The sequence below is a fragment of the Etheostoma cragini genome, chromosome 4 (assembly GCF_013103735.1).
Source record: "Etheostoma cragini isolate CJK2018 chromosome 4, CSU_Ecrag_1.0, whole genome shotgun sequence".
Classification (NCBI taxonomy): Eukaryota; Metazoa; Chordata; class Actinopteri; order Perciformes; family Percidae; genus Etheostoma; species Etheostoma cragini.
In genome coordinates, this window is record NC_048410.1 from 23,330,048 (window position 1) to 23,353,583 (window position 23,536).

The 23,536-nt window shown below is 42.1% G+C and overlaps 1 protein-coding gene across 2 annotated transcripts; it reads right to left on the reverse strand.

Annotated features, from left to right (window-relative positions):
- Positions 1-17,688: 17,688 nt before the first annotated feature.
- mych (myelocytomatosis oncogene homolog) lies at positions 17,689-21,971 on the reverse strand. 2 transcript variants are annotated; one of them, XM_034870064.1, is made up of 3 exons: positions 21,730-21,971; positions 19,562-20,119; positions 17,689-18,584 (listed from the first exon to the last, which is right to left on the reverse strand). In XM_034870064.1, exons 2-3 carry the CDS (start codon positions 20,103-20,105, stop codon positions 17,992-17,994), a joined length of 1,137 nt encoding a protein of 378 aa, XP_034725955.1. In that variant the 5' UTR covers positions 20,106-20,119; positions 21,730-21,971; the 3' UTR covers positions 17,689-17,991. The 2 variants fall into 2 exon arrangements, with proteins under 2 accessions (XP_034725955.1, XP_034725956.1); XM_034870065.1 differs by lacking the exon at positions 21,730-21,971 and having other exon boundaries at positions 19,562-20,692.
- Positions 21,972-23,536: the final 1,565 nt, after the last annotated feature.

The window sequence follows — 23,536 nt, forward strand, 5'->3', positions numbered from 1 at the left end:
ACAATAACTAACCCCTCCCCTGCAGACACACGACACAATGGTCAGTGTTGGTGTGAGCACGTTGGTACACGGCACTGATGTAGAAGATAAGATTTAAACCAGTAACTCCAGTTGGATGGATTATCACACAACAGGACAGCAGAGAGCATTATTAGACTCCATCTACCACTATGTTTTACAGTCTCCGCCCAAACAAGCATTAAGACTGCTTCTAAATCCATATTAATACATCTGACGACGCATCACATGACCATTCGCCAGAGATGCTCACAAGTCTTTAAGCTAAAGTCCAAGTCAAGTCTATGGCACCTTTACCATTCCATTCAACCCTTGTGTTGTGAAAATTAGCAGAACTTTTACTCAATACCATTTCAAAAACCACTTCAATCTTTTTTTCAAATGCTATAAAATTGAACACGACACCACAAAATTAATGAAAGTAGAGATTTTTACTTGCCAAGGAGCGTTGTGTGGAATCAATCATGTTATTTTGGATAATTACAATTGGGTAGTTAAAAAGAACATTGATGTAGGAAAACGGGTCAATTTGACCCAAGGACAACATGAGGGTTAAAATACTACATTTGATTATTTCCCATATTGTCATCAGAATCAGATTTAGAAATACGTTATTGATCCCAGAAGGGAAATTCTGTTACAGTTTCAAGAATTATATAAGTATATAAATGTCAGAGTAGAAATATAAATAAAAGAAATATAAGGAGGAGGAGATATGTACGGTATTAACATAGCTACAAGGAATTTTATGAAACAGTATTTACATAATTATGGAGTTGTAATGGTAAACAGTATTAATGAACGAATAGTAGCATCAGAGTATATCACATTGGGGTTTTGAAACAGTTCACTTGTCCAATATAATAGTTCACATGTGAAGTGTAACTGTAGGCATACACCGCCGCCAACTTGAGCTGTAAAGATACTCTGACCGCCCTGTGAAGGACGCTTATCAACAAGTACGGGAAGCTTTAGACGCTTTGGCCGCTCTGACATGGCAGTGTTTTATGTTCAAACGTGAAAAAAAAAAAAAAAAAGCAGCAACTGCCCGGCCAATACATTGACACAAGAAACCTTTTATAAATTACATATACTGTATAATCACAGAATTGTTTGTTGGTCGCAGCGGTGTCTGTTAGCAGGTAGCTCGCTGGTTAGCCGCTGAGCCGTAGCGGCGTGCAGGCAAAGCATGCAGCCGCCTGACTGACCTAGTGACCCGTGCAGGACTTCACTGTGAGCCGACCGTTTAGAGACGATGTTAACTGTGTGGAAACAACATTATATCATAAACAGTAGGTAACCCAGCAGCGGCGATTTGAGCTTGTCCTCAGAACTAATGTTTTGGTAGGAACGTATGTTTCCCCAATCTAGCCAGCGCGAAGGACATCTATATTCTCATTGGTCGCTGGTCGTTTGTCGATGAACCGCGTCATAGCTCATTACCATAAAGTTGAGCTACTTTCAACTTTCTGATTGACGCTCTGGTCGTTCAAAACGCGACGTTGACAGATTTGCTGCTCGTTGCAGCTGAGAGAAGCCGGCTTCCATTGAAAATGAATGACTTCCAGTAACTGTAGAAGCTCATGTCGGCAGCGGTGTGGATACACAGTAATGTGTCACAAATAAAAACGTCAATTTGCCTTGTGCACAGCTTAGCAGTCTTGTAGTCGAGACCACATACACCGAGTCAAGACCAAGACCAGACCATTGTGAGTCCCACACTGCATGACACAATAAAATGTAGAAAATGTTAACCATAGGCCCTCCTCAAGTTGATCTGAAATATCCACAGTCCCACAAAAAACAAACACTGAAAACAATCACAGATTCTTCTTTATTCACCTCTAGTATTGCCACAAGAGTATCGTGAGAAATGCCATGATAAATAATAATCCATAGGCAGTTGTGGTCATGACCGGTCTTGAAATAAAAGCTGAGGACTCTTTATCTGAGACCGAGACAAGACATACGTTTGATTCTGAGACGAGAACTTAAAAAAGTGGTTTTGAGACCAAGACTGATCTTGAATACTAAAGCACAGCAGCTTAGAGATTAAAAGTAAGAAAAGGAATTGAGAAAAAAACTATCAAAGATTATTTTTGGGGCATTTTGAGGCCTTTAATGACAGTACAGTTGAAGAAAATGATGTGGACAACCGGACATTATGACGCTATGTCACAGGTGAACGTGTCGTTCCAAAACCACGAGCATTAATCTGCTGCTCTAACAGCATCCACTCTCCTGGTTTCAGGTTTTCCACCAGATGTTGGGACCAGGCTTATTCAGCTACAAGAGCATTGGTGAGGCCAAACACTGATGTTGGGTAATAAGTTCCATCTCTCAGACTACATTTAAATTAAGCCATCTTGTTCCTAAAATGCTGTCTTGGTGTGATGACAATGTGTGTCCAGATTTGCGTTTCAAAGTTGTTGTTTATTTTAGAGACTGGAACGCCAAGGAACCATTTGTGAGGCCGTTTTGGAAAATGTAGTTTTGGGGGAATAAAACCACAGTTTTAGTCTGGAGGATATGAAAAAGCTGTGTTGAACTGAACTTGGTTCATTTTGGATGTACTGTCCCTGTCAGAGTAGCAGTTCATCCCTGAGTGGGGGTGGGGGTGAGTCCAGAGCTCGGTGCAGGGCGCTAAAGAAGTCCCTTCACACTAAACCAGGAAAAAGCATTGCTTCATGGACCTGGCTGCACGGGGATACCTGTTTTTTCTGCCAGACCAAAAGTAGATCAAAGTATGTAGACATGTTGTTGACAGGGTTGTGGTCTGGTTAGCTAGAGTGTGTGGTTGTTGGATGTGTTGTTGAGCCAAACCAACCCTGTGAGTTTTTTTCTTCCAAAGTATCTATGTTGATACCTCTTCTGCACCAGTGCAGTGGTTTCGTTAGTCACCTTTCCATTCACATATTTTTATGCTCATTTTAAAGTATAGGAAAAGCTAAATAGTAAAAAAAAAATTACTTTTTTTTCACACTGGCTTGAGGTTGTTTTTACCAAGAGGGTAAGCCTCTCCTCTCTAAGCGGAGCTCCGATGGCACCGTTTTAATGCTACAAAGCCATGACCCGCCGTTAGCATTCCATTGACCGCCATACATTTTTACATCACTTTGAGAGCAAAATACTTTACATCTGAAGCGTTAAAAGACTCTATTTGTCTGTTGTTTATTTCTAAAATCACGGCAATGTATAATAGGCTCCATTACCTTGTAGCTCAAATTAGGGCTCCATAGCAGACGTTTTTGTAAAAAAAAAAAAGGCTAACGATTGTGTCATGACCAAGGGACCGCTCTTTAGGTTTAATTACTAATGTTTAGAACTTTAGTTAGCAGTAATTAGCCTGTGCCTATGTTAATGTTAACTAGGATGTTAGTTAGCAATAATTACCCAACTTTCAGACAGGTTGCTCACGTCACATCTACGTCATCAAGCTCAGTCACCACCGCAAAAGAGCTTCTAATATCCTTCACTGGTGCATTAAAACATGCTTAATTGAACCAAATTCCTGGAGACTTGTCTCCATTAGCCTATCATAGATGGGTTAGATGCCAAGATTTTGTTTCCGATTACCAATCTCTACTTCTTCTACTCCGTTTACTCGTTTACTAGCAGATTACATACATACGTAGCCGTCAGCGGCAACTACTGACCAAACTATGCTGTAGCCTAGTTTATTTGCTCCAATTTAGTTGAGGAAAACACTAATTCACTTTTTTCTTACAGTTTAAAAAATGGGCCTACAATTTTCTTAACAACTGAATGGAAACATGGCTACTGACATGAAGGTGCTGCTGACAGTGTGAAAAGGTCGTTAACACTCACACACAACCCCACCCCCTCATCCGTTAGTGTGTACTCACCCAGCCCACTGCTGACTTCCTCACATAGACACACACACACACACACACACACACACACACACACACAGACAATGGAAGCCCACTTTCAGTTCCGTATTTGAGTTCCCATCAGCACCTCAATAAAAGGTGTGTGTGTGTGTGTGTGTGTGTGTGTGTGTGTGTGTGTGTGTGTGTGTGTGTGTGTGTGTGTGTGTGTGTGTGTGTGTGTGTGTGTGTGTGTGTGTGTGTGTGTAAAGTAGTGATATGGGGAAGTCTTCCTGTTTTCTTGTAAGACTCTGCCTTACCCTCGGTCTAAAAGAGTACAACTGTCATACTGTTCACAGCTGAGGACCAGGAGGCTGGATCAAAAGACCTTTCACACACAAGCTTCTCTTGCATAGCCAGACCTTCCTCCACAGCGCTGCGGAGGACGGCCTGGCTAGCCCACACAGCATTCCAGGATGGCAGAGAAACGTTTACTGAACATTTCTTTAAACCAATCACAATCATCTTGGGTGCTGTTAGGCGCCGGACGGAGCCCCGGTGTCACTGGAAACTGGCCTTGGGAAGGAACTTGTTTTGGTGGAACATGTGTACGTTCAAAGGGTGTTTTAGTCATGCAGCAGAAAACTCAGATTGGACTGATAGTCTAGCTAGCTGTCCGGATTTACCCTGCAGAGATCTAAGGAACAGTTAACCATAGTCCATGAATCCACCAGAGTTAAAAAGCACAACAGAAAGAAAGCGGAAGGTAACGGTAACTACATTGACATTGAGCATCCTGAACTGTGTGTGGAATAGATAAACGATGAGGAGGGGAAGCAGAGTGGCGCTAAATGACAGCAGAACACAATAAGGACTCTCACAGGGTAAAGACGTTGTTTTTTGGAGGTAACGCCATTCAGTTTACCGGTGGCATTGACAACAAGCCACTTTTGTTTTATTGTTCACTTTTAACTTACTTTATATCACATTTGCGTTCTCCTCTTCCTATCGCTTTCCCTCACAGCGGAACTATTACACTACTCTCCGTTATTGCTCGCTCTCCTTGCGCAACCACACGGGCATTGACATCACTCCCTTAAGGCACCCTGCCATTCTCGCTCTAACTTTCACACCCTAACTATTTATTTACCTATTCTGAAGGATTATTTATCATCTGGTATTTCTTTTTTTCTTGATCTCCTCCATCTCTATCACCATTCCTTGATCAGTGTTGTGAGGGAAATCAATGAGAAAGATAAATCCATCAATCAATTGTTTTCTAACACCTTTCACGCAGGCCCGGCAGTTTTAAGGGCTTCACTGTTTCACAGTGATTTCCTAAAGTGAAAAATTTAAAATAGTGAAACAATGATGAAATTAGAAAAAGAACACATGTGGAAGAAATCAAATGACATGATAAATAAAATCTCTGAAATGAGAATTTACAGTGGGGGGGATTACTACTTGAACTTTGTAACTCTTTACTACTCTGCATTTGTTTTCTTTCTTTGTTTTTTCTGGAACACCCTGGAAGAACCCCCGCAGCACCAATACAGTGCTCTCATTGAAATGAATAAGGAGCCTGGGGGTAGTGCTGCGGAGCCATTGTTGATGTTAACGGGCCATTAGCTACTGTGCTAATCAGATGTGCTCCTAGAGGATCTGAGGGCCTCCAAAGCTGCCAAGAGATATGGGACCAACAATACTTTCTGACTTCCCTTCCCTGCATGTGGCTCTCAGCTGGAAGCATGTTGCTGCTGAAGACTTAAAGCTTTAAAAACGACTCACAAATAGTCTTTTCCACCAAAATTACCTTCTATGTGCAGTTTTTTCTTAAACAGGGGAAAGCCTTCTAAAAATTAGCCTGGGCCTACCAGACTCTGGTATATTAGCCTGGTCCTACCAGACTCTGGTACATGAGCCTGGTCCTACCAGACTCTGGTACATCAGCCTGGTCCTACCAGACTCTGGTACATCAGCCTGGTCCTTCCAGACTCTGGTACATCAGTCCGGTCCTACCATACTCTGGTACATTAGCCTGGTCCTACCATACTCTGGTACATTAGCCTGGTCCTACCAGACTCTGGTACAAGTGTTAACTTCCTTGAAGGCGGGCACTCTGTTGAAGTTTAAAACTATTGGATCTGCGCTGAGCCATAACCAATCACTAACGTTTGGTCGTGACGTTGGCTTAGCGTCGCTAACGTTAGCCTTAGCTAACTCCTTCACAACTAACAGAGCGTGCTGAAAATGAAACTTTTCCTGAGCCCCGTGGGGAGTAGGGTCACAACATCACGGCCACCAACAAAACTCAGCAAAGATTGTTCTTGCTTGGGCTTTAACTTCTGGATGTTGGACAGAATGGCTTTGCTCACATCTTTCTACGCCGCCTTTACGGAACTACATCTCAAACTAGTGCACCATCTCAGCATCGTCGTTCCCAGCCACTCCCTCTGTTCACTGACAGGACCACCCAACCCTTTTTGTTTTCGGGTCTTTAACGTCACAAATACAGGTTGGTCCAAAAAACAGGGTTAGTGAACAGCATGGAGACAGTGAGAAAAGGGAAAATGTTAGTGGTTCCTTCTTTTCTATATATCTGTTGCTTATTCAGTCTCTTCTTCAAACCGGGGGCTGACTGATCAGAGCGATGTCCGAGCGCTGCTTGGGCGAAGACGGACAGAATTTGTCGCTGAGATGACAGAAGATACAACGCACGTCATAGCATTGTTTCAAGGAACAGGAGAGAATTAGCGTGTCTACCTGGGCGTCATGTTTCAATCGCTTCCGATGGGAGCTGGAGCCGAAAAAATAACCGTGACTACTGCAGAGTTCATCATTTATCCCCGGAGTGGCTGTCGATGGTGACCTTTCCCACTGCAGACAAAAGCCAGATGTTTGTGGGGGGTTTGTGTGTAGTGTGAATAGGGCTAAATATATATTTTTGTTTTGTTTCTGTTTTTAATGCTCTGTAGATTTCTTGAACAACTAGGCACTGGAGTTGTTGGCAAATGATACTCAAAAAGGAGGAAAAGGTGCATTTGTTTGGGACTGATTTTCAGCAATGGATTAATAACCTCTAATTGCACCCGATCATTAGCTCCAGTACAAATAATGAAACTCTCTCACTGGGTATTTCCTCCCACATTATTTATTGTGTCTTTGTACACATGATCTAGAAGTGTTTCATGTCCAAGTGTTGAAATGCTCTAGCGCTCCTGGCGTTGTCTTTGTCTTTGGGAAAAATGAACCTCTCCTCTTTAAGAGCGGTGTGTTATGTTGTGATGATTCATGCCAATGAGTCAGACCATTTAAAGCCTCGCAGGGATTCCCCCCAACCGCTAATCACTCTTGTTTCATCACACACACACACGCACGCACACTCAAGTTGTTAAAAAGCAGCATTTTTAACCACTTATGTTAGCTTTTTATATTAGCACCAATCTGTGTTTCATTCTTCTTCTCTGCTCTAATTTCATTGTGCAGCATTCATTTATTTTGTGTGTTTCCTCTGTAGCGGCTGTATCTGCCGCCACGGTATCAGAAATAGGGCAGGTGCACAATGTAGTCGCGGTTGCCTTTTAAATCCTCCTGCCGACATAATGTACCCCCCGTTCGCTGCTGCTCACATTGCAGTTTAACAAGTAGAACTATTCAGAGGTTATTGGGCTTTAACTCCACATACTGTTGTGTTGATGGAGTTTATTGTTAAAACGTGGGTCCGTTCTAAATCGAAAACATTCTGTCAGCTCGTCGTCCTGATCTCAAACATGTGGAAACATTGAGTCAGTGTAATGTAAATTGGAAATAGTCTATAGATGCAGTCATTTGGTTTCCCTAAGAAGAATTTCTTGAAAATCGATTTTGTAGACCCGTTGTGGATGTTAAGTTCTCTATAGTTCCTCAAAAAAATTCAGTTCAATCACAACTGAAAATATGCCTCATTTTGCGTGAATAGAGGTGAAGAAATATTGTTGAATATTGTAATTTGGACATACCTGCCCCAACTGCCAAAAAAAAATAATTTGTAAAGGAAACATTGGAACTCTGCTCAGACCTGTGATAGATCTCTGCAGTGCCAACTTGGTGTGGCAGAAGTGCTAACAACTGGGCCACTGTGCTGCCATGTAATCGGCTATAACACAGTATGTAGGCTATGCAGGATCATCAACTGTGGTAACGTATCCTTTTTTACCAAACTTATGAAGGTATCAAAGCCACCTCCGACGTCCTTATGATGATGTTAAAAAAGTCCACCACATGACTAAACCTTCCACAAACATTAACTTACATCTGATCTTAAAACAAAGCCTTTCTTTTCTCTTTCTCACACTTTTTTTATTCAAACCACATAGGAAACAAGTCAGGTGTCGTGGGGGAATTTTCAAGACTCTGCATTTGTTTTTCCACTCAACGTCACGGAGTGGGACGTCCCCTCTTCGCCCTCATTTACATGCACTCAGTAACCCCGATACTGCGGAGAAGCAGATACAGGGTATCAGCCTGGTCAAAGTGCAGGGTCAGCAGCAAGCCTGACCTCAAACACCTAAGTTTGTTTACTTTTTTTTGTGACCGACAGGTTAATCTCTGGAAGAATGTAATGACGTTGTTTATAGTCAGACTCACAGTTCTGCACTGCCGGTGTCCATGTTGCCAACACTATACAGAGTCCCCCTAAAGGATACTTAACGATCCACTTCAAGCATTGTAAAAAGTTCACAGGTTTTAGTCTCATAACGACGGTTTCACAATCTTTCAGGCGACTGTTGGTCTCCAATCATTTCAGTACGCTATGACATTGCGGGGACATGAAAGCGCATTGATCTATCACAGGAAAGCGAGAACATGGGGGCAGATTTGGAAACTCTTCATTGATGCCGTGTAGAAAAGTAAAGTAAGAAAGTAGTAGAAAAACAGTATTTCCATTCATTCATTTAAAACCCTTTAGCATGCCTTAAAATGTAATGGGTAACTACAACTCCCTGTATTTATCTTGTTTTTCTGTTGAACCGTAAACTTTATAATTTTACCCTTTATGTACTTATTCTGCACTTTTGCATCAGTATTAGAAAAGTGTTTATTTAACATGTGTCTGAATAATCCTAAAGTGGATGGGTCCTGTAAGCGGCCAGACATGAAAATAGACTATTTATTTATTCACTCATGCAACAATTTCACAAATCAAAGTCTGTTTGCAGGTCATTTCTTTTACAAGGGCGTTATACTCCTTATGTCTGTACATCTGTCTGCAGGAAGGGTAATAAATCACACCCTTTTAAGTTGATTAATCTGATTGATATAAAACTTGAAAAAAACATGTATTACATTATTTAAAACATCTTTGCTAGTTTATTAGTGTGGTGATGGTGCAGTGGATATGACCTTAGGTGTGGGGGGGCTGGGTTCGATTCCCACTGCAATACATCAACCTATGTGTCCCTGAGCAAGACACTTAACCCCTAGTTGCTCCAGAGGTGTGCAACCTCTGATGTGTAGCAACTGCAAGTTGCTTTGGAAAAAAGTGTTGGCTAAAAGACATGTAATCAGCAGATAGTGTAGTGTAGTGTAGTGTGGTTGCGCTCTCTCAAAACTCTCCCTTAAAGATGTTCACAAGACAGTAGGAATAACTGCAGCAACCCAACCCGGTTGTGGCTGTCTTCATGGAAACACAAGTCCTGTCAGCGCTTTAGGAATTAGACTCCGCAGAGTCTCCTACAACTCACAACTAACGATCAAAAGATACCAAAACAGAGCAGAGGGAATACAATTGTGTGAGAAAGAAAGTAGCTGCTTCCTTAAGCATACTATCAATGTGTCAATAGTTTCACTGTGACTACATTCACACATTAGAAGGAGGTGGGTGTGGGTCAGTGAAGCAGAAGGTGGAACTGAACCAAGGGCAAACAGGAGGCATAGACAAGGTTCTGAGCTATTGGGTGCGAAGATGCAGCCGTCTCAGCTACGTGAACTCACTGGGACACTGTCACCCGAACCCCCCATCCACAAATACAGCTGTAGGCCCATGTCACACTTCCTGCTTCTGGAACACGGAGTAGGGAATGAGAACTTCCGGTCAACAGTCTTCCTCCATAAGGATTTAGATTATCAACCATAATGTTAGATTATCAACCATAATGTCCAAACCATTCGAGCTTTACTGACCACGAGCTACGTGGTTGTACGTCATTGTAAAAAGCTAACCGGAAGAGCCATATCCCCACTCAGAGACGTTCTTCCGGTCTTCAATTGTTGCGTTACACTGGCCTGTTGACACGGTCGAATAACACTACGACAAAGCTGAGGGCTCCATCCCTAAGGGCTTCTTCTGCAAGGGGCTCGACACAGCTCTCGCGGACCCTATTTAAGGGTCCAGATGCGCTGGTGCCTTCTGACTAGAGCTATAACGATATGCCATATGAAACCAAAATGGCAACAATGAGATCCACAAACTTGTGAAACAGAGTGAAAAGACAGAATCCTGACACACTCCTTCCAACTCCCAGTTATCCTTCCTGTACAGATCCAATGCTACCACATCTTTAAATCACTATTAGTATTAGTCCTTTTGGTGCCTTATCCCCGTTTTGCCTGGTAAATTTTGCTAACTGTAAAGACGGCTAAAAGCGAAGATTGGGACACCGGTAATGCTAACGGAGGTGTAATGTTATGAATGGCCACTGTTCTGACTTAAGTGCATGGGTCTTTTTCCCGATGGTTCAGTAAACTGCCGTTAGCGTCCTTAGCAACAGAGTTAAATGCTATCTGGGCTGGCTGCTAGCTGGCTGGGGGCTAACTTTGGATGTGTCCCCTGGGCTGTCCCAACTGAAGCCTTACATCGCCAAGAAAGCAAGGAAGACCGACAGGGGTGTGTTTGCTAGCTAGCTAGCTAAATTACCATTCAACTAGTCGCCTATCTATACAGTTAATGTTACTTATCATTAGCTACTTGTCAACCTTTACAGTAGGCACCAAAGCACTTTTCCTCTTTGTTCCCATACAGGTTTGGACCTGAATTGTCTGTTACTGTTGATATTACCATTATTATTGTGTCTCATTCCAACGAGTTAATAAACCACCAAAACAATTTCTGAAACATTAATTTAAGGTGCAAAAGAGTCTTTGGTGTTGGATCAATCGATATTGAAATCAATAAATATGTGTTAGGTCTCTTTTGTATTACTGTGTTGCAAAACAATGCCATGTGGCAGAAAAAAAGTTTTAAAGTTAGTATTAATATTACGTTTACTGATTATAACTCTCCACCAATAAATTAAACTTTTCTTTCTGTTTTTGTCTTTTTTTCTGTTGCATCAATACAATAAGACCACCCTGGTTTTAGTTTGTAAACTTGCAAATTAACTATTTCATTTCGATGTTTTTATATGTTTTCTTTTCCTATTGTGGACAAAATTATCAGATTTTCTCTGAAAGTTAGCATAAACCCTCAGTTTAGTTTTCTTTTCCTACTATTGTTTCCAATGTCTTCTAGTCTGTAGTTGGAGTATGAAGCTTTTTTTCTTTACCTTAGAACAGGCTGGCATTGGGTCAAATTTGCATTAGATTTTCTCTGCATGAAACTTGTTTAACAAGAATGACTGCACACAGAGACAAAGAAACACACACACACATAGAGAAAAGCAAGTAGGCAGTAGAGCAAAGGGTTCTGGGTAATGGGTTACAGATGAGGAGAATGTAGGGCAGCTGCGTCAGCCTTGGATTACGTTAGAAGGATGGTAGAGTCACCGGCTGTTGAGTCACATCCAGTCTAAATGTGGATTTACCATCTCTGCGTGAACACATGATGATGAAGATGATGACTGAGAACAGCTGCTACTCACTGAAAGTCCGGGAAAACAAACTGGTATCGTTGTATCAGGAACAACATTTTCCCACTGGTCCTCGAAAGAAGCTTTTTCTTTTCTTTTGTTACACAGGATGTCTATTAGCTCAGTGGTAGTAGAGGGAAAATCAATGTCTAGTAAAAACAGTCTCACTCCTCATTTGAGTGGGAATGTCAGAAGGCAAACGTATGAGTTTGACAACAAAGTCAAAGTTTAGTGTGACTTGTTTGAACTTTGAGCCGCAGCTAAGCTGTTTGGTCCGTGACACCCGGAAGGTCAAGAGAAATTTGTGGGGTGTCAGCGATTCACTTCTTAAACACTTCGTCTTTTACTTTGTCTACAGTATAAGACATTTTCAATATCTGAGCAGCTGTAAAGGTCCTTGTTTTTATGCCAAAAAACTGTAAAATGCAATGTATAAGAAAATTACGTGATTAGAAAGACACCCAAAAGTGAGTGACCTTTCTCTGTGTGCGATTTTCCTGGAGGGCATGTGTGGTATTCCCCTTTTCTGGTCTACATATCCCTGGCTCTGCTGAATTCTTTTGTATCCAAGGTGGGAACAAAATGCATCCCACCCTCAACCTTATCAATACCACTTCACCAATAGACCATATATTATATTATATACCTAAAGTAGAAGTATTTTAAACTAAAGTAAAGCACTGTAACGTAAACACAAAATGATTCACAGTTGCTGGTTGTATTTAGCCGCTACAGAGCTCGGGACGCAAGCCACCGGCGGCAATAGTTTAGTCACCAATAGGTTCCTGTGAGCCGGCTACAGGCACCGCCAGATGATGCTCCTATTAGGGGCATTTTATTAAAATGCGCACATCATCAAATACGGTATGTGATGATAATTCCAAAGACCAAGGGAACTTTATCAGGATGCATAGTATCCTGATCCATGAAATAACTGGCCTTTAAATGTAACAATCTGCCTGTCTCTATGGGAAATTAATATAGGGGTGTGTATACGCATGCCCCCGGTATTTTAAGGAAGAATCATTTTTATTTATTATATATATTATTTATTCCAAAAGAAAATGGGTGTCCTTAAAGGTTGGATTTTCCTCATTTTTTTAAATTAAGGCATTAAGATCAATATCTAAAAGATGACTTTCTTATTGCTTTTTTAGTTAACTTTAGCATGCACTGCAAAGCACTGTATGTAGCTAAACGCGGACTTCCCAAGCCCCAAACAAATGCGTTTTTACTCATAATGTCGCATATTCTGGAGCACTCCTGTTAAATCTGCATTTACACAGCTACCTGGAGCCAAATGCGTACCAAGCTAGCTTTAATTGCAAGCTGTGTATTCACCCATATCTTGTCAAATTCGGTCCAAAATCTGATGTTCTGGAACACAGAGTGTGCTGATGGACTATGGTTGTTTTAAATGTGCCAATGTAGTGGTTTGAGTGGTTTCTTTGGACATTTTGACAAGTTTGGACAAATTTCCTCACCATGACTGTTGAATTTGTAGCAACTGCCGTGGATCGAGCTCGCTGCATCTGCATTCCTGGAACCAACGTTTCAGGGCCATCTTTCCATTTATGATGCATGTGCATTACATTGTGTCTCAGTGTCTGGATTCAGACTGTGGTTTGGACCAAGCTGTAATACAACCCTCTCTCTCTGGGCTCTTTCATTATTTACTTCTCTCGTCATTTTCTTTATTCCTTACTTTTCTCTCCATCCAATCCTTCCTTACTTCTTTCTTTATACAATTTTTCCATTGCTCTCTCTGATTCTGATTTGCTACATCACAATGTGGTGAATCAGAATGAATGAGTCAGAATATTTTGGTCACTAAACCACATGAGAAGCAAACAGTCAGCTACTGTAAGTAGTAATATGCAACCATGTTCTTAATTGAAACGTTTTTGTTTCTGAACTTCAATGACATAACTGTAAGATAGACAACACACTATGCAGTGTGTATACACAAGTGTATTGTAAACAGACCTAAGTAGGACACAGACAACCACCACCAAAGTGAACATAAAAGAAATATAAAATATACACATGCATGTGACACTGACCCACGCAATCAACATACACACACTTACAGTCGGCATCTTGGAAGTTTGGGATCCAAACTTGTCGTCTCTGGTGATGTAGCAGCCAGCTAGCGACGAAGTGTGGTGACGTAACCAAGTGGTGTCTCCTTTCACAGGGGGATGTTTTCACCCCTGGCCGTTACCACCCGGTTTCGAGGGACAAGGGCTTTTGGCCTGTCAAAGAATTTGATTGGCTAAAGAATTTGCCAATCAACATCATTGTCCCTATTTGTTATTTGGGGATATCAATGTCAGTCAGTTGGTTGGTCGGTGCAGGTTCTCTCCAACATTTATGGATGGATTTTAACTGTACACATGGAAGCAATAGGACACTAAGAGATACAGACTAATGGCCTGAAAATTAGAAATGTAAACACATAACGCCTCAACGATGCTAAGTTTTAGCAAAGCTCCACCCCTTCACCCCCTTCCACCAGCAACATGTTTTCTAACAGAGTTTGCAGGAAAACACACTGAGCTAGTATGTGTGTGTGTGTGTTTAATTGGCAGAGTTACTATCGGGCCTCTCCCTGCGCTCTTTCGTAAAACAACAAACCTAATCTGTCGCTCGCTGATGAAAAGGCTTTTATAGCATCTTAACCGATCTGTTAGCTGCTATCTGACACACCTGACAGTCACATCCAGTTGACCTACATAGCTAAACACACACACACACTACAGCTATTCTTATATTACTCAATACAACACTTTACTGATTGAAATACTGAGCCTTTACGTAAAGGATACTTCCAATGTGTTTTTTTGTTCATCCTTTTCCCTGTTTTACGCCTTTAACGTTCCTTCTGACTGTTTTTACACAGATGCAAGATGATTAAAGACTCAGTTACTTTGTACTCATTGGAATGAAATGAACTGGAGTGAATGTGTTACTAAAGTGATCCGACACTGTAAATGAGAGTTTAAGTGAAGCAACCTTTTTCCACAAGGGAATTCAAAAGAAACACCTGCGCTGCACGTAGATAACACGCGTTCCACCTGCTCCACATGCACACTTTGACACATGGACTGAGCTCAGGTTGCACACATCTACCTGCGGCGGCCCCACACTTTGCCCTGAGAACTCATTCACATAACTCTACGCCTGGGAGGGGCTGCACAGGGTGACAGGTGTGTGAATGAATGTGAATGTGAATATCTCATGGTGTGGACTCAAGTTTGTTCAATCAGACAACATGCAAAGTTTTAAGGCTCTCCAATGTCTTGCCATCTTAGGGGGTGGGATTAACCTCTCATTCAGAATATCATGATAGATGTCATGCTAAATCGGTTGTTTTAAATCCTAACTCATATTAATAATCATGTTAAACACTGGTTACTGTATTAGAATCTGATAAGTCTTCAAACTAATGGGTCAAGTGGTCAAACTGGACTTTATGACCCATATTCTAGCCGGTCTCGGCCAAATCCAGCACTCAGTATGCTTATATTTTTTATCAATTTCTTCAGTAACTTTCTCCTTCAAAACTAAACCACTGCTAAAGCGCGCTCTTTCAGTAAACACAAACAGGTATTAGTTGAATTCTAAATTTATCTAGGACATTGGGTTCAGCTTTAGGTGATTTAAGTGAAATTGTTATAAAGTAAATAATATGGCCTTATTTGCTCCTATAGTGCGTTACTCTGCACTTGCTTTTGGATAATTACAAATGACAAAGCAAAAATGATTACCTTGGAAGATGTCCCACATCACAGAAGTAACGAACGGGTAAGAAAGTGGTCATTTCTGTCTCAGTGTCTCTTCTGGAGTTGGACCTTAACTAAAGGTGGACTCGGCTACAGCCCTGAGTCAGACCTCTATGACACGCTTCACTTTATTATATATATATATGCATTTTAATCATCCTCTGAAGTTGTATACACAATTTTAAATATTAAAACATGCAACATTTGCCCTGCTTTCCTATGTGGATCTACAGTATATGTGTATGTGTGCGATGAATGAAACCACAGACATCCAACTCTCATTCATTTTTTAATTATGTCAATATCTTTAAAAAAAAAAGTGCTGCTTGGTAAAGAATAACATTTCTTTTCAATCCTTAAAATCAAAATGAGCAAAAGGGAAAAAAAAAGACTAAAATAATTTATGATACAATAACAAATATTTACATTTTTGAAAAAAAAAAGAAAAAAGTATCTGTACAATATTTCAACCAGAAAAACACTACAGACCAGCCTGCAGCTGGGTGGAGGTAGGTTTTATCATGCTAAGAACAAAAATCATCTCGACTGTCTGGTTAAAACCTGACCTTTTACTTCAGAACGCGGTTCTTTGCCAGTGAAACTCCAGAAAAAGAGAAAACATAATATTGGAGACGTTTGGAAGGACCCCCAAAGAACAACAGCTCTACAGGAAAAAAACACTCATGTTAGAAGCAGATTAGGTTTTAACTAGACAGTGACATAATTAAATAGGAAAGCAGAAGTCCTGAACAGAATACATTTCAAGGCAGAACAGGTTTTACCGCTAAAACACCTCCACTCTCATTATTCCTACCAACGAGGGTTGGTACACCGAGTCTGAACAAGGAACAACTCCATTCATAAAAAACAAGATGCATTTTAAGACATTTGACACCAATAAGCAAATGTTTGCCCTTTGGACATTTCATAACAAACATAACACTAATGGATAACATTGGCAATAACTGATATTTAGAGTAAAATGGCCTTCAGTTAAACATTGCACCCCATTATTGACATTTCAAACATCAAATCCAGCCAAAGATCAAGCTCAATAAAACAGCTGATCCTAACCAGGCTCCTGGTTAACACTATCTTAAAATATTACTGGCGTCCCAGCTCCTTTGTGTCCATTTAATCAAAAATAAAGTCTGCTCTTCTTTTAAAAAAGAAAAAAGGAGGGGAATGTTGATCGGTGGCCCTTGTATCTTGTTTTGAAATTTAAAAAAAATGTTGTTGCCATAAATTCTCGTGTCACATGGGCTTTGACAAAGCTCAACGGTTTCAGAGAACCTTCCGTTTCCAAGGTTTCAAACAGGGCCCCTCACTAATAAAATCACAAAAAGGCATTCAAACAATTTCTGAATTTCCTGAATTAATGGTGGTCTAATTACGGTTACACTTAGCAAGATGGCTGCTTTATTAGCCATGGAACTAAATATCACAGTGTTGCGGCTGTCGCAGCTTTCTCCAGAACTAGAACCTTTATGTCCGGACACCATGGGGCTGTCACACCATTTCCAACACGCAACAATCAAATGTTATGCAGAGGTTTTCCATCCCAACTTTGGCTGATTTGCTACAACAGCACGGCTCACTATTCAGTTCGCTTTCCAGCTCAGTCTCCTCACAACCTGAATGCTGTTTATTATGGCTACTTTTAAGTTCAAACAGTTAATTAATGACACACACACACTTTAATACACAAGTAATTTCCAGGATTTTTCAACTCCAGAAAACACACACTCTGAAGTGACTGAGCTGGTGGTGAACTGAAACGAGGCAGAGCATTGTTATGTGTACAGCAGCAAACCGGGTCTATACAGTACTGTCATTGACACAAATTATCCTGATAACAGATTGGCGTCGGGCCCAAGGTTCCGCCTGAGGACAAACAGGGATGAACACACACACACACACACACTGAACAACCTTTTATCCTGATCCAAAAAATAGCATCAGGTTTACAATTTAACTGGAACTGGCAGAAGTGCAGTGGACCAAATAACTAAGAAGCCACTATCAAAGGCCTGTCAGAGTGGAGGGATCACTGGTTAGTATGGCTATAAGACACTGAACACACAATATTCAAGTTTTATTCAACTATCGAGCTGATGTGGCTTACAGTTATTTGACCCCACAAGCACTTCTGCCTTGCGTCATTTTCACCTGTGTTATTTGGTATCCACCAAAATGGGATGTAATAAAAGAAACAAAAAACAAATAGACTTTCAGTGTGCATTCAGCAAAGCTTTAAAAACTAGAAATCTGCCCAATTCCTCCCTCATTTCAACTTTAAAAAACATCCTACTTTCTACAACAGTCAGCAGTCAAGGCATGAGAATGATCAATTCTGAGGCAATGAGTATGTTGTTTGAGTAATGTCCAAATATCATTACAACAAAGTCTTTGAAATGTCCAACTTTGTGCGCAGCATGACACGCCATCCTTTAACCCCGCTCAACCATTTGTCTTTGTACAAAGTCTCTCTCCCCCCCCCCAATCCCGAGCCCATGGTTCGCTCCTGCACTATTAGCTGCGAAGCTGCGACAGCCTGGCTTTCAGCTCTTCCTGTTTAGCTCGGAGTTTGTCCCTCTTGGACTGCAGTCTGTGGCTCTCCTCCTCCAGGCCGTAGATGCAGTCTCGGGCCTTCTTCAAGATCACCACCTTGGACGCCTTGTCATTGTGCGACAGCTCCGGCACGTTGTCGCGCAGGTGCACAAAGCAGTTCTTGAGCTCGTTGCGCCGCTGGCGCTCCATCACGTTGTGTGTCCGCCGCCGCTCCTCCTCATCCTCCGTCTCTGTTGAGTTTCGGGACGAGTGGTGGTGGTGGTGGTGGTACCGTGATGATGATGAAGAAGAAGAGCTGCGAGAAGAGTGGTGGAAGCGCGGTGAGCTGTCGCTGCCTCTTGAGCGCTTGTTTGAAGATGAAGAGGATGAAGGTGGCGGGGAGGCGGGACACGGTGCAGCGTAGTTGTGTTGCAGCTGGATCTCAAAGTGGTGACGCTGGAGAGCTCGCTTCTCCTCTTCCTGCTTCTGCCGCCGGACAGACAGGTCAGCCAATGAGGGCCGGGGGGAGGGGCTGGAGGAACAGCGCACCACAGTTACCACATCAATCTCCTCCTCTGTAGGAAAGAGAAGAAGAAACGAGAGATGGGTTAGATGAGTTTCTGGCACAGCCTTGTTTTCTGACCTGTGTGGTCATTTTATCTGCCCTGTGATGGCACATGCACCAAAAGCAGAGTGTAGACACTCTACACAGCACACCAATGTCAGCTTGGCTCTCACATACAGTGATACCAATCATCAGTGAAAATCAAAAAGTGTTTGCAAACTGCAACTTTATTAATGTGTGACGGCAGCTTAAGATTACAGCAGCAGTTTAATGTATAAACAGTTTTGAGGCATTGAAATTTATAATTTAAGTATTTCCTTTTAACTGTATCCACAAAAAGCTCTGTTAAAATGAAAACGTTATGTATTCTTCAAATACTAAAATGAAAAAGAAATAGAGTACAATAAGGCCTTAAAAAAAAGGGAAAGTATGCCTTCTCTGGTTAATAGCCAGGGATGCTAGAGTCGGAAGAATGATTCATTAGGAGGTAATGGATGGAGCCGCAACCATTACCGCTGAACATGAGTCACACACACACACACACACACTCTCTCTCTCTCTCTCTCTCTCTCTCAAAACCTCCCATCTACTCATGTTAGTCAACAGCTAAATGCCTGCCAACACTGCAACAACATACTCAAGTAATAAAGGCTCCTGCAGATTACAGGTGGGTGGTCTGAGTCCAGATAAGCCAAGTGCAAAGAACAATTTGGGCTTACTGACATTTAAACATTACAGTCACTAAGCTTCAACTGTGAATGATCAATAAAACATCAGTTAAACTGTTCTGGGCGGGGACTGTTTATACTGATAAGATGCACAATGACAATGCAGTAATGAGATTAAAGTATTAGAACCAAAAAAAAGGGGGGGGGGATCCTAAAGGAACGAACTGGATTGAAGAATCACAACAACTCTTGACTTAGCATTTTGGCTAAACTTTCATAGGAGTAAAAATCATGAACGTCAAATGAGGTTGGAACTCACCAGAGTCACTGGATGAATAGGTGGACAGCTCGCCACCGGTTGACCCATAGTCTGATGTGGCCTCGCTGGACTCCTGAGTTTCCATCAGGTTTTGGCAGTCCAGCGTGGAGCCCGCAATCTCCTCAAATATGCTGGTGTGGATCTCAGACAGCAGTGGGCTGGAGCCGAGCATGGAGGAGACCAGCTTCTCCTCCAGGCTCTTGTCCCCGGCCAGGCACCGCCACAGGCAGTCCTCGCCACTCTCCTCCTGGGGGGAGCAGCGCTGGCTGGGCTCGTCGTCCTTCTCAGCAGCATCTGAGTGGAAGAAGTCGCAGTTCCAGGTGAGCTGCATGTCGTGGTCCTCCAGCAGGATGTCCGATACATAGCTCAGCTGGTCCTCCTTGGATAGTGGCTTACTGCCGCCCTGCCCAGCATTAGTTGGGGGGGACTGAGGGGGTGTAGGCAGCGACTGGAGGTCCTTCATCAAACTCTGGCAGAAATCATCGTCAAACAGCAGCGGTTCAGAGTAAAGCCAGTCTTGCGATTGAGAGAAGCTTTGCAACATCTTTGCTTGCAGATCTGGGAGAAGATACAACACAATCGAAATCAGAGAGGTAGCGCAGTTTAAATCCAGACAAAGTGAGCCAGTAGTGGGGTTAAAGCAGCTCCGTCTCAGTAAGTGGTAATTCCCAACAGCAGCAACGCCAACACGTGGTGTAGTGTAAGTTAACTCTTCCAGACTGACCCCCGACCGGCAGTGAGGCCCCTTTTTATCCGTGTTTACATCACTGTAGACCCGCCCTGCAGCTCCCCAGGAGGCCGTAAATCACCCAAAAACTTTAAAGCCCTCCCTCCCCGTGACATCATAGGAAAAGCTTGGAGAGACCAGGGCAGAAAGTGGAACACCTCCTTCCACAATTTGCATTTTTCCTTTTCAAATACATAATAAAAATCCAACACCCGTAAATGGAGCCTGGCTGCCTGCTGACATGGAAAACAAAACCCCGAGAAAAGGGATGGGGGGCTTTTGTTTTTCCGTTTTGTTTCTCAACACTTAACCTCTGCTGCTGTTTTGCATAACGTTACATGACCCACTGCCTCCATGCAGGTAAAGACACTCACAATTTCTTTAAAAAAAAAAACTACTTAGCTCAGCACAAAGCCTGGGTAGTTTTAAAAAGCCCCGGGGGTTTCGTATGTAACACTTGTCAGGACAGTATGCTGATTTTCTACTATCCGTAAACTCTTCATTCAGCATAAAAAATGTCAAAATGCTATAAAATCAAACCTCTGAGTTAACATAAACAACGGAAAGTGGAATAAACTGAAAAAGAAAAATCCTGTGGTATACCCATGGGGTCTTACGGTATGCGTATGTATGGCAGGCTGTGTTTGAGAACAAAGCAGCAGTGTGTGGTGCAGACAGGCTCTGGGAGTTTAAGACTGCCTGTCTTTACCATCACCGCCTGGGAAACCTGAGCCAATACTTAAATGCAGACCAGTCTGCGCCATTACAAAACAGTAAAAAATACGTAATTACGCCTTTATGGTGGCCTGTCCCGCACTCAACGCGAGACAAAACGACTGATAATCGCATATAAATGCATGGCATTCACTAGTACTGACAGCGATAAGTACATGCCGTGCATTAATGTATACAAACTGAAGAATCCAAAAAAATACACATTTCTCAACGAGGTTTTGAATGCAGCTTCCCTGAAGTACTATAGCCTACTTGCCCGTTAGGTCGCGCTAGATACAAGCCCTGGCACCAGACTCAAGTTACTATTACAACTCAACACAATATGCACTTTTTTTAACCAGAGTTAGAAAAGCGAAATATCTTCGAAAAACGTCAACATGCAACGAGACTTGCAACTAACATTACCGTAGTTTAGCGTCTCTGTGTGAAAGGAAAAATGGGCCAGAAAAGCTCAAAGTATTTAACAGGTCCAACCCCGTGCACGGGTCATTTAAACCCGGCATGGGTTGAGCAACGCTGTGTCTCCACGTGAAACCTGCATTCTTTCTTTGAATGGTCACTCAAAACCACATGAAATGCAAAATTACAACACAGCAATACACGAAAGCACATTTTATCAAGCAGATAGGATGTGACTAAAACTGTGCAACGTTAACTGATGTGCGAGTTAACGTTAGTTAACCCCAATTCCGCCCCATGTCCTTACCTTCAACTGTCCTAACAGGAGAGGAATTCAAAATGAAGAAAAACTGAGGAAACGTCCGAAAATTCCGAATAAAGTCCACAGAGAGGAAAACTAATATGATATGCTCGACCGAGACTTCCTGCGTGTAAAATTACAGTTGGTACAGGGCAGCATGGTGTTTGTCACCTGTCAAATTTCTTCTCCTCCGACCGGTACGAGCAGACAGAGTAGGTGTGGCTGTCGGGGTCTAGCACTTTATATGTCTGCTACCCGCCCGTGTCCTTCCGCCGCGACCAAAATCGCGCCAAAACGTCAATACTTAGGATATGTCGTTAACCGCAATAAAACATGTATCCTGTATATCCATCTTTGGTTCCCGTTTTAATCAAGTCCTGGCGGAAAAACCGGGGCCGGCGGCAATATTGGTAATTTTTGCAAAGAAATCGGGGTCTATGTTTTCTCCCCGGCGGAGTGATACCACGTAGGCTGGGATTCCAGGAAAATGGTGGCGGGTAAAAAGTTAGGACAGAAACACACGTGGATTGTGAGCAGATGCCGGGCGTCTCACTGCTTGTCTCCCTGCCTACCTGTCTTTCTCTCCCCAATGCGCAACAAAAAAGAGCAAATACAATATGAAACGATGTCAATTGTTATTTACAAGATATATTCATAAAAACAATCAAGGGCAAAGAGCTGCGAATATCCCAGTTTAGATGCACATAGGATTAATGGCTTTCGCACACTGAATAAACTAATGTTCACAGTCATTAGTGGGGAATGTGGTGGGTGCAGTGAGTAAGCAGGTTTGGTATTTTTACGGCATGTTAGAGGCATGTATTCTACAGTAGCCTATTCCGCTTGTCTACCTTTAATTCTTATTATGACCGAGAGACAGGCAGGCAGGTAGACAGGCTGGATGCTTTCAGAGCCACGTTGTCCTCTAATTTCAACTCTTGCAAGGGTGTTACACCATCCTAACTCCTAACTCCTCCTCCTCGTCCTACTACTGTTACTACTACAACCACACACTAGCCTCAAACTGTCACCCATACTTTAAAGCAAATCAGCATGTAAGCTAGTGCATTTTCTGCGTATGCGCAATGAGCTTTTGAACAAGTTCACTTACTGTTAAGCTACATGTGGTTTATGTGAAATTACCCTTTAGATGTATGCATAGTCACGTTCTACACTGTGTGCTCACCTTTCAAAAATGTTGCTGATGGTTGGTGCATTTTTATTTATTTATATGTTTTCGCATTTTTGCACATTTTCTGTTTATTAACCAAAAAGTGTATTTAAATGTAAAATGCAAAATACATAAATGGCTTTTATAGACAGCCATGGAAATGAAACCCATACAATGCAAAATAAATAAAAATGTATGGCGTAGGCTATACATTGCAGTAAGTCAGTGGTTAAGAGGGCAGTGCATTGGGATGAATGAACTCCAAACAGTCCCACTCAGATACCGCAGACCTCCCTCCTTCTTCATCCGCCCCATGCATGCGGCTCTCCCGTGCACTGCACGTTACATAACGGACAAGGATTCGTCGTTACACGTGCGGACATGGTGGCCAATCAGAGTGCTAGTCAGTCCGGTTCACATGAGTTCTCGGCAACCTCAGACACAGGATCTTTTAATATCAATCAGATAGCCTACATTAATCGTATCCAGCTCTTTAATGCACCGCCCTATGGTATTTTTACATAAGGAGTTCCAATTGGTGGTCATTATGTAGCCTAATTATATGTAAAAATACAGTGATGGGAAGAATACGTGTTAAAAATAATACAATATGTATATACATATTATATTATTTTTAATATG